The sequence below is a fragment of the Saccostrea echinata genome, unplaced genomic scaffold (assembly GCF_033153115.1).
Source record: "Saccostrea echinata isolate AGI-Se365-2 ecotype Australia unplaced genomic scaffold, CSIRO_AGI_Sech_v1 ptg000002l, whole genome shotgun sequence".
Lineage (NCBI taxonomy): Eukaryota > Metazoa > Mollusca > Bivalvia > Ostreida > Ostreidae > Saccostrea > Saccostrea echinata.
This window is the reverse complement of record NW_026889751.1, coordinates 4,634,707-4,646,488: the sequence shown is the minus strand read 5'-3', so window position 1 is coordinate 4,646,488 and position 11,782 is coordinate 4,634,707. Positions and strand designations below refer to the sequence as shown.

At 33.6% G+C, this 11,782-nt stretch overlaps 2 protein-coding genes across 2 annotated transcripts in view; one reads left to right on the top strand and one right to left on the bottom strand.

Moving 5' to 3' along the window:
- LOC133205673 (actin, cytoplasmic-like) overlaps positions 1-11,782 on the bottom strand; it is a 222,067-nt gene that overhangs the window by 98,200 nt on the left and 112,085 nt on the right. The gene's annotated exons all lie outside the window — the stretch shown is intronic.
- On the top strand, positions 2,370-8,988 carry LOC133205640 (actin-like). The gene is made up of 3 exons (XM_061341484.1): positions 2,370-2,535; positions 3,208-3,949; positions 8,234-8,988. The coding sequence occupies exons 1-3, from the start codon at positions 2,410-2,412 to the stop codon at positions 8,971-8,973; spliced, it is 1,608 nt and encodes a 535-aa protein (XP_061197468.1). The 5' UTR covers positions 2,370-2,409; the 3' UTR covers positions 8,974-8,988.

Here is an 11,782-nt window from a genome sequence, read left to right as displayed (position 1 = left end):
TTGTACATGTAATTTAGATTCTTAATAAACTGCTTGCTTTAGTATGAAGAAGACCGTAAATTTTTATCGCTGGCTACAAGAATGCAAGACTGCAAATTGTCATCTTTTTTTTAGTGTTTTACAAAGGCCTACTTTAGATCACTTTTGTCCAACTTTTCAAGCTACCTGTAGGAATGTGTCGCATACTGATGAAATAGCACTCTGTAGCGCATAATTAAAAAAAACATATGAAAGTTTCTATGATAGTGCATAAAATATCGATAACATTCTTTTTGACAGGTACAAAACGACACTGTAGCTATAGTACTATCCCTATATGATATTTTTCTATATGTTTGTATGAAAAGTATTATCACAGCCGCCATAAAATATATAGAATCCCATGTCTGTCCGGGCACCAAATTTGAACCCAACAGTCCTTAAAAATGAAATTCTGGCAACTTCCTGTTTCATATATTTTGCATATTCTTTACAAAATGTCAACAATGAAAATTAGAAACGTCGTACTTCGGTACAATAATAGCTATATATTATTTTGTGGCAACGTAACAATGAAATGTTTAAAAAAAATAGGTCCCAATATTCAAATCGGTCTTTCAAAACTTGTGCTCTCTGGGTGCATGTGTAAAATGCAATTATAAAAGTTGTCGGGTTTTCACAATTATTAAATATTATTTTTAACCCCCCTAATTCTACTAGAATTATATAGAAATGAAATAAATTTAATTATCGTACTATATCTGGATAATGTAAATAATAGACTGTAAAGTAATGATTTAAACACCAAGTTAACTTATCTAATATAACCACGCGGTAACCTTATCATCTCATTTGATACAGAGGCCCCAACCGGGGAGAAGAAATGTAAATCATATAAACATTTTAAGGATTTTCTGAAATCAGAAAATACCAAATCTCTCTCTCTCTCTCTCTAGAATCAAACGGGGCATCCCAGGTAGCTCCTCCAGATCCACCGATGTCTCCAAAACTCATGAAATTAACCCAAACCCTTGAAAAATATGTTAAAGTCCTCACTTTATCACTAACATATAATTACATATGAGCATTATAGAAGGGGAATCTCACTTTGATTGTTAATTAAAGGGGGGGGGGGGGAGAGAATGACTCTAGCTTATCATTTTCCCCTGGGAAAGTCTCTTCTAAAGCACACATTTTTCCAAGGGGGGAATTCCACTCGATCAAGTAAAAATTAGACAGGGGGATCTTAATCTATGACAGAAGTTATCCCTGATCCACCTACACTGTATATTTGGCGGTTACATTCCTAACCACTGCAGGTATTTAATCTAGTAATGCATATATGCCCCCTGTCTTAATGTCTTTAAGAGTTTTTAATTATATGTGCACTGGTTTTATATTTATATTATGCAGGTGTTTCAATTGTTCTCTTGTTTTGTTATAATGCGCTGGACTATAAGTTGTATGCGCCTATCCTCTATGATTTCGAATTGATTTCTTCCGTTTAAATCCTCTCTAGAAAACAGAGGTAGATCATTTTGTTCGTAAAATGGTCCGCATCGAATAAATTTGACAGATTACTGATCAATCAAAAACAAAAAGAACTAATAAGATAAATAAATCAATAAATAGATTTAAAAAAAATCAGGAAAAAAAATTCACACTAAAATGATTTTTGAAAATCAATTTGGATCTGAATAAGTAGAGTAATGATTTCAGTATAATCTGGATATCAGTAAAATGATAAATAAAACAGGACACACAATAAATTTTGTGGTGTTTTTACTTAATAGGATTTTAAATAATTGTCTTCTAGAGTTCCCAAAATTGAGAATGAGACTTAAAAATTAAAAAAATATATATATAAACGTATATAAAAAAAATTAATTGAAATTAGCGACCTCAATAACGCCATATAGCTAATAACGTAAGTTCAAACACTTCTGGAAGGTCTTTCAAACCTGCTGGTGTCTTTTGTTATTTTGTAATCATCTGTAAATGATGAATGGAATAGGGTCTGATAAAAACATGACATAATGCATAATAAAATACTACAAATGTTTTTAATCGATCAAAAACAGGTGACTTGCATGGCAAGATTCTTGATGTACATACATAGTTTCTACTGACGTGTCATTCCTTCGTCATGCCCATGGAACACCTACAGCTAGAAAAGACCAGGTTTTTTAAACTACCTAAACCTGTTGACACATATCCACATACCGACCTCTATTATACAACTTCCTGCGGGTGTATCAGGTTATTCCCAGACATTTAAACTCAAACACTTTTTTACCATATAAGGCGATTTTTTTCTAGTTGACTGTTTCACTGGTGTATTTAAACAGTCGCAATGACCGAGATCCTCACTCATTATACCTGGAGATCCTAGAGTGAATAGAATTAATTTTACATCCAAAAAGAAAAAAAATGGGAGACGAAGACGTTGCAGCTTTAGTTATCGACAATGGATCCGGAATGTGCAAGGCCGGATTCGCCGGAGACGATGCCCCCAGAGCTGTATTTCCCTCCATCGTCGGACGCCCCAGACATCAGGTAGGAAAAATTCAATTTTAAAAAATTATAAAGACAGTAAATTTTACGATAATAATGTACTCTGTCCTATTGCTCTTATCTTCTTTAAATATTTATATATTTCTTATATCAAAACCATATTGAAAATGAAAAACGGTGTTTACGCTTGGTATCAAAATTAAGGCGTGGTAATTACACATAAACAGCCTAACAAAATAAATGTCTAATATCACAGTGAATAGTTTTAGTACAAGTTAATACATCTTGTAAATGTCCCCAATTTCATTCTAAATTTGCAAGTCTGTCTAACTAAATTAAAAAGTTCCGAAATAAACATTATTTTTATGTCATACTTCATGTAAAACAGTTATCCTATAGTGCAGTGTGCTTAGAATCACCTGATAAAATCTTTTTAAAAAATGTAAAATGGATCATCTTACTATAATGCATTCTTACAAAATCAGGGGTCCTGAGTCCACACGCGGTAGTGGAATTCCGTCCCAGAACCACATGTGGACGGAGGACCCCTTCCGTTTAGAGGATGATTATAATGATAAATTTAACTTTTATTGAAATAATCGAACGAAATTTTATGAATTAAAATTCACATTTATTTTTATTATTTAGGGTGTAATGGTTGGTATGGGAACGAAATTTTATGAATTAAAATTCACATTTATTTTTATTACTTAGGGTGTAATGGTTGGTATGGGACAGAAGGACAGCTATGTAGGAGACGAGGCCCAAAGCAAGAGGGGTATCCTCACCCTGAAATACCCCATTGAACACGGAATCGTTACAAACTGGGACGATATGGAGAAGATCTGGCATCACACCTTCTACAACGAACTCCGTGTGGCCCCAGAGGAACATCCTGTCCTTCTGACCGAGGCTCCACTTAACCCAAAGGCCAACAGAGAAAAGATGACACAGATCATGTTCGAAACCTTCAACTCCCCCGCCATGTACGTCGCTATCCAGGCCGTACTTTCCCTGTACGCTTCCGGACGTACAACTGGTATTGTACTCGACTCTGGAGACGGTGTTTCTCACACAGTACCCATCTATGAGGGATACGCCCTCCCTCACGCCATTATGAGACTGGATCTCGCTGGTCGTGATCTCACCGACTACCTCATGAAAATCCTTACAGAACGCGGTTATTCCTTCACAACCACAGCTGAAAGAGAAATCGTCAGAGACATTAAAGAGAAATTATGCTATGTTGCTCTAGATTTTGAACAGGAAATGGCAACTGCTGCATCTTCTTCAGCCCTAGAGAAGAGCTATGAACTCCCTGACGGACAGGTCATCACTATTGGCAACGAGCGATTCAGATGTCCAGAAGCCATGTTCCAGCCATCTTTCCTAGGAATGGAATCTTCTGGAATCCATGAAACTACATACAACAGTATCATGAAATGTGATGTTGATATCCGTAAAGACTTGTACGCTAATACAGTATTATCTGGTGGTTCAACCATGTATCCCGGTATTGCTGACCGTATGCAGAAAGAAATCACAGCTTTAGCTCCTAGCACAATGAAGATCAAGATCATTGCTCCACCAGAGAGGAAATACTCCGTCTGGATTGGTGGTTCTATCCTTGCTTCTCTATCCACCTTCCAACAGATGTGGATTAGCAAACAGGAATACGACGAATCTGGTCCATCCATTGTTCACAGGAAATGCTTCTAAAGACTCATTTATCCTTTTACTACATTTAATTTTTGCATATTGCAGAATTTTACATACTTCTCATGATATCAAGATGATAATATTTCATTTTTGATAATTTTATATTTTGTTATTTATATTTACATATGTTACTGATATATTAATAAATATTAAAACTATAAATGTATTGTGTTTTATTTTGTGATAAGTATTTAGGAGATGTACCATCGTGTAAGCAGTTCATAAGAAAACCCTGTTACACTACGCCATACATGTGATGCAATGTAGAGCTTACTACAGAAAATGCATTTTTTTTTAAATATATACATATGTTTCGACGAGAAAAGAATAATACGTCTTCTAATTTATAAAGTAGATAAGATTATATAAAAGTGAATCTTGGCATATAAATGTACAATGTACATATAGTAGTAAGTAAATAATAGTCATGTGTGGACTGATATTTGGGCCAGGCGACTCGAACCTCTGTAATATATAATTTTTGCCAAGAAATTGTGATTGAATCATTAAATAAAATTAAGGTACCATGCTTTTGTGCAAGGTTCTAAAGGATGGTATTCTCTATATAATCCTACTGGAAATCCCTTGAATTAATTGCTTTTTTTTTGTTTTGTTTTTTTTTAAAGAAAACCTATGAAGCTATAGATTAGCCACTGACTTTTATATAAATTATGGACGATGTCACAAAATTATCTCAGTAAGCTGTTATAGAATGACTAATGTCACAGGTATTCGTTTTAACTGATGTGTCATTTATTCGTCACGCTTTATGAACACCTGTAGTAAAACATGTCGACTCAGCTGTTTACGAAGTTCATTCATATCTAAATTTACACAAAATGACACACATTTCAAACAGACCTTTGCCTTTTCTATTCTGGTAATTTTCAGATATTTTTTCATACTTCGCAATGTGTCAAATCTCGCGAGACAAGTGGTCAGAATATATTTGTCATTTCGAAGTGACTCGGGTATTTTCATGTTTTAAAAATTCATCACAATATAGCTATTTCTCTTTACTTAGGCTGACTTCATGTTTCAGTGGTATTAGTTAGAAAAGAAATGGCGTCTAGTTATAAACTTGATCCAGGGTATTTTGCAATTCGGAGATCTGTGAGTCAATAAAGACGGATTTCATTGTACGATTGGTTATGTGAGTTATGTTAGATTAAAGCCATCTATGTAATTATGTGATTATTTAAAAATGCAAGAGGGATGTAGACTATGTTTCCAGGCAAGTTTTGTTTGTAGGAAATCAGGATTGAGTTTTCTATGACAAATAATAATGTATTTGCTAAAGAAAAAATAGTGGCAATGAAATGTATAAATTTAGTTTTGATGGTACCTATATATATAGTAGGAGATGCAGTGTAATTATTGATTTAATTTATTCTGTTTTAAAAATTGGGCAAGCAATACTGTTTTTATTCTCTGTTCGTCTCTGTTTCAAAGGTACTGCTTTCATTACGAATCGGTGACCTTTGCCCTCTATCCTTTATCACATATATATATATATATATATATATATATATATATATATATATATATATATATATATATATATATATATATATATATATATATATATATATATATGTCTTATGTTGGAGACAGTGTGCAGGTAGTTATAAAGAATTAAGTTATAGGACCCGCTGTAAAATTGATTACTACCCACCAAATTTATGTTTTAACCTTTGTCGGAGGTGAAGGCATATGGGAATTAACTCCAAACTCCTTTAGAAATTAATATGTGATAAAAAGTCATTATTGCAGCACGGAGGACCGGCTGCTCTATACATATAAGTTAAGTTATGGTGTATAGGACTGAGGTGGGAGAAGTTATTCAGAATCAAAGGTTAACTATACATTAAAAAGATTATACATCAGAATGTTCTTTCCCTTTATAACGAGATATACAATATATTTACTTTCATGAAGTACATCTTCAAAAATATATATGTTTTTCATATGTAATATACAAAATTGCTTATCATTTACTATCGACAAAACCACAGGTCCTTTTTCTTTTAGAACATTAAATTTAACTTATCGCATAAAAACGTACATTACAAAGTTTGTGTTTCATATTCATTAAGTCAAATATATTTTTGATCATAGGTGATACATGTATCTGATTCTAATTCATATTTTATGCAGCCAACAGTTACTTGAGAAAATTATAAAGTTTAAAACGGTATCGTTTTTGTTCGATTTTCACCCGATTAGAAGTTTTCCGTAAATCTTCTCGACTATAGTCTCAATCATTCAGACGTGTGTCTTCATCACAGAAATCGAAGCGGTTTAATGATCAAGATTTTACTTCATTTATTTCCTGGGCAATAATTGATGACAACATCAATGTTTTCTTGATTGAGATGGCCCTGACTCTGTTGAAAATGTACCCGTAAATTAAGCTGCTTAGACATCATTGTGAATCAAGATCAAGTTTGTAGGGTAAATTTTATGCAAACCGCTTAATTCGTGTCTGTTTGTTTTGTGGTGAAATGTTAAGTATTATCAATTTTGTATTATTTTATTTTGCATTGATATATCCTAATAGTAGATGAAATTGAGATAAAAACGTTTTAATTTTTTTTTCTAGTTTGTAGAAATATTGAAGGATTCTGAAATATGAGGGAAAGTTCAAACTTGCGGTGGGGAAACAATTTTCAATCTAGTTCAACACCATTCTTACCCAATTTGACAGAGGGATGCCTTGGAAGTATTGATACATTAAGAGATCCATCCACAGGTTTTCTTATAACTGAAGATAGAATATCACTGATACATGCATCTAAAGAATGGGAGATGTACATAAGCCACCGATAGTAATTGACAATGGTTCAGATATGTGCAAAGCCGGATATGCTGGAGATGACGGTCCTCGTGCGGTGTTTCCGACCATTGTTGGTCGCCCCAAACAGAAGGCAAGAAAATTAAAAAAAAATATTTATAATCGCTTGATTAAATAAAAAGAAAAGCATAGACTATAATTAGGTTCATCAATTATGTTGAATTTATATACTTGCGTGTCTCTAACCTTTTTCAACGTCTGTTCACAAATATTGATATATGGAATATCGCCCATGTGAAAAGTTAATCTGATAGCATATATATGTGTCCGTAATATATTGTTGGTTATTCAAGATAAACATGTTAGCCTTTGATGAAAAAACTTATCTTCCATATGTCAAAACTGTCCTTTTCAGGGTATCATGGTTGGCATAGAATATAAAGACACCTATGTAGGAGACGAGGCCAGGGCTAACGGAGGTATCCTCGCCCTCAAATGTAGTAAAATTCTGTTATGGATAATGAGAAATACGAAAATCTCTATTCACATTAAACCTATAATTGATTGTGCATGGTATGCATACATCTTTTTTTTTGGGGGGGGGGGGGGGTTAAAAATCAATTACTGCATTTCCATGTAGGCTTTAATATGAGAAGATGAAAAATTATATAGTTGGTACCCAGCACTTTTTTTTTCTTTTTGCTGACAGTTTCACACATTTTCTTATGCAATTACAATTTGGAATAAGACAATGCCATCTTTATGCATTTGGTACGAAAAACCTATGTAGTGCCCTTTGCCAGATGCTCTATAACAGTAAAATGTTCTAGGTAATCGAATTTGTACCTCATGTGTTGACTTCGACCCCTCTTTTGTCAGTTCCCCCCCCCCGCCCCCCCACTATTTCATTTCTTTCCGAGAACCACTGGACTAATATCGACCAAGTATGGTTGAGTTATTAAACATTTCCTTTAAAAACATGACTGTACAACAGCATTACTTGTTACAGTTGCATTCTTCAAAATCGACAATATTTTACAGTGTATCCGATAAAACGTGGCATTGTCACCAGCTGGAATGACATGGAGAAGATCTGGCATCACACCTTCTACAATGAACTCCGTGTGGCCCCAGAGGAACACCCTGTCCTTCTGACCGAGGCTCCACTTAACCCAAAGGCCAACAGAGAAAAGATGACACAGATTATGTTCGAAACCTTCAACTCCCCCGCCATGTACGTCGCTATTCAGGCTGTACTTGCACTGTTTTCTAATGGTAAGGTAACTGGTATTGTAATTGATGCCGGTGATGGTGTGTCGCACACAGTACCAATCTACGAGGGTTATTACTTTCCCCACGCCACTAAGAGACTGAAACTTGCTGGGCGCGATCTGACGCATTACCTCATGAAACTCCTTATAGAACGTGGTTATTCCTTCACAACCACGGCTGAAAGAGAAATTGTCAAAGACATTAAAGAGAAATTGTGCTATGTTGCTCTAGATTTCGAACAGGAAATGGCAACTGCTACATCTTCATCATCTGTAGAGGAGAGCTTTGAACTTCCTGACGGAAAGGTCATCACCATTGGTAATGCAAGGTTCAGATGTCCTGAGGTCATGTTCAAGCCTTGCCTCCTTGAAGCAGAATCCACTGGTATTCATGAATTAACATTCAATAGCATTAAGGAATGTGATGCTGATATTCGTAAAGACTTATTCGCTAATGCAGTGTTATCTGGTGGTACTACCATGTGCCCTGGTTTTGCCGACCGGATGCAGAAGGAAATCACAGCTTTAGCTCCTAGCACAATGGAAATCAAGGTCATTGCATCACCAGAGAGGAAATATTCCGTCTGGATTGGTGGTTCTATCCTTGCTTCTCTATCCACCTTCGAACAGATGTGGATCAGCAAACAGGAATACGACGAATCTGGTCCATCCATCGTCCATAGGAAGTGTTTCTGAGTTAAATTTTTCACTTTTAGGACTTATCGCATGCTCTTAAAAAATCGTAATTATATATTATATACAACCTTGATTGTTAAAATACTGAATCCAATAAACGTTGTTGTATGCATATTTTAAGCATATATTGAGAGTTGAAATTCAAATACGGCGATATGCATATTTCAATCGGATTTCGACGAAATACTGCTCTGACGTCATAGGCGACAATTCAGTGATAGAGAGAAGTTAACGGAGTTAGCAACAACAAATGCAGACTAATTATGAAAAATGCTGAAAATTTTAATTCCTAGCGTGTATTTCAATAACTACATGTATCTAGAAATATAAACTAGTTTTAAGGTATAAGGCTTTTGTAATATTTTTGTTTTTTATTCTAAACGTTTAGAATCTGTAGCTCCGATTACGGTAATGTTTTGTGATTGGGACATTATTTTTTCAGTCTGTCAGCCTTTACAAAGTATACAAAGGTATACTTGCATAAATTAATATTATAAGTATGTACAATAAAAAGTTGTATAATGTTAATTTTGTGAATAAAATTGGTTTACACGTGTGATGAGATGAAAAATCAAATTGTATTGTTAGGCAAGTTTCTTCGTCTTTGCCGGGTCTCCCTCGTTATCTTCGCTTCTATTTTACAAATCATTCATGCTGACAGATTTTGCGGATTTTTCTCTTGCTGACAGTTCAAAAATATAAAGTCGGATATCCGAATTCAAATTGAAAAAAATCAGTGATTTGGTCGTCCATAACGCAGAAAATCCAGGTTGTATCGCGTATATTTTAGTGAGCTGGTCTTAAATAAATTTTTACAATTTGCCAAGATCCACATTCTAGATACTCATGTCTTATTATGGGGGGTAGATTCATTGAATGCTGCAGAAAATGAACGTCTCTTTTCTTTTGTTCAATTATTTATTAAACATTCTGGTAGATTTCCTTGTTAGCATTAACTAATGTATCAGTATATGCATTGGTACAAAATTAAGTGTATCGATATATCAGCAAAATGCATCGTTTTGTAAACTTTTGCAGTTATTGTATACTTTAAAACTTCATGTTTAACTGTGACGATTTAAATATGTAATTTACATGTAGGGAGAGGGCGTAATAAGTTTTCAGAACTTGTGCCCAATCCCATTATATTTATTAATTACAATAAAATATGTTCAAGCTGGTCAGCCATTGTTATCTTTGACGTCACACGGTCACGTGATTGATATCTAATTGGATTTTTGACCGTCTCTCATCTTTGAGGCCAAAAAAAAAAAAATTAATTAATTAATTAATAAATAAAATAAAAAAGAAAGAAAATAAATAAAAAAAATAAAAATAACCAACTTATTTTTTTTTTTATATAAATTTGTTTTCTTACATACATGTCGATTGTGCAATGAGAAAAGAAATGGTTTCTGGTCCAATTAACAAGATTCAGGAGGAATGGAGTTATTTTAATGAGAAGATAGGTCCGATGAATTCACGGGTAACTGTTAATAACTCGTGAGAACCAAGCAGAGAAATCTAAATGTGTCCATATTTTAAAAAAAATCAGACGTTTCTGACGAGACTGTTGTTCAGGCCGAGATTTTTAACCATAGTTTTCTTAAGTCTGAAAAAAAATGTGTGCTTTAGGCAATTTTCCTCTAAACATTCTTTTAAGATGTGACAACATTTTGTCATTTAAGGACATAAGGTAATAAAAATGCTAAAGAAATTATTGCTAAAGCGAACATGTATTTTTATGGAGAGCGTTTCCTATAAAGTCATCCTTATTCTTGCATTCTCAAAATCTATACTTTCATATCTATAATGAAATTCAATAAATTAAAAAAAATTGAATCCGGAAAGTAAAGTATTTCATGCAGTTATGATTGACATGATTTATGGTTTACAGAAATGGAAATGATTTTTTTACTGTGCTATTTTCAGTAGCAGTAAATCTCATTAACTATCAAAGCGGTACAATAAAATTGTGTATATGTAAACAACTACTAAAATTTCTACCTATATTTTTTTCAAATCAAACACTTCTTTTATAAGTAGCAAAATGAAGTAAATTTGATTTTTATTTCAAATTCTAACAAATTTAATAGAAAAAACCCACTGTTGTTATAAAAAATGCCCGAAAAAATTATTTACCATTGTATAGGCTTCTATATACAAAGTTTTGTCCAAATCGGAGAAAAACTGCAGTAGGAAACAGTAATAATTAAGAGCCATTCTCTGTAATGACTTGAACTTTTATATAAGAGCTGTGGCACGCATAGTCTCAGAATTTCTCCAAACTCTCTATGATAGAAGTCTTTGATACCGTAAACTCAATTCAGGCAAAAATTGGTTGCTACATGTCATGGTTACCATAGCAACATGTCCTAAAGTTTGAAAAATGGCATTTTTCAACATCTTCAGAGTCCCCCAGTTAACGTTTGCAGCAAAGCAAACAAATGGCAATGACTGTTTTTGAAAGTTGAAGGTCTGATGTCTTAAATGCATGATAAACATGTTTGGTAAATCAACTATTACATACGTTACTATGGAAACAAAGTATTTAAAAGTAATAATTTTGTTCACTTAATTTTATAAAGTCATACACTTAAGAATAAAAACAATTTTTAGGTTGAAATGCAAGCAAATAATAGACAAGAGATCCATGTAACATATACCAAGGACGAAATATGATATTTCTTATAGGTTGGCAATGGTTGCCATGGTTTTAATACACAAAGGGATTCTAAATTTACTCTCTTAGTGTTTTAATCTTATCCTATCTTTTTAAAAAGCATATTTCTATATAACTGATGATCAA

Bases quoted from the DNA above. Each gene is read 5' to 3' on its own strand.
- LOC133205640 (XM_061341484.1), top strand. From the start codon at position 2,410: ATGGGAGACGAAGACGTTGCAGCTTTAGTTATCGACAATGGATCCGGA. The intron at 2,536-3,207 runs GTAGGAAAAATT...TTTATTACTTAG, and splicing joins TCGGACGCCCCAGACATCAG to GGTGTAATGGTTGGTATGGG. The intron at 3,950-8,233 runs TCCGTAAAGACT...CCTTCAACTCCC, and splicing joins CATGAAATGTGATGTTGATA to CCGCCATGTACGTCGCTATT.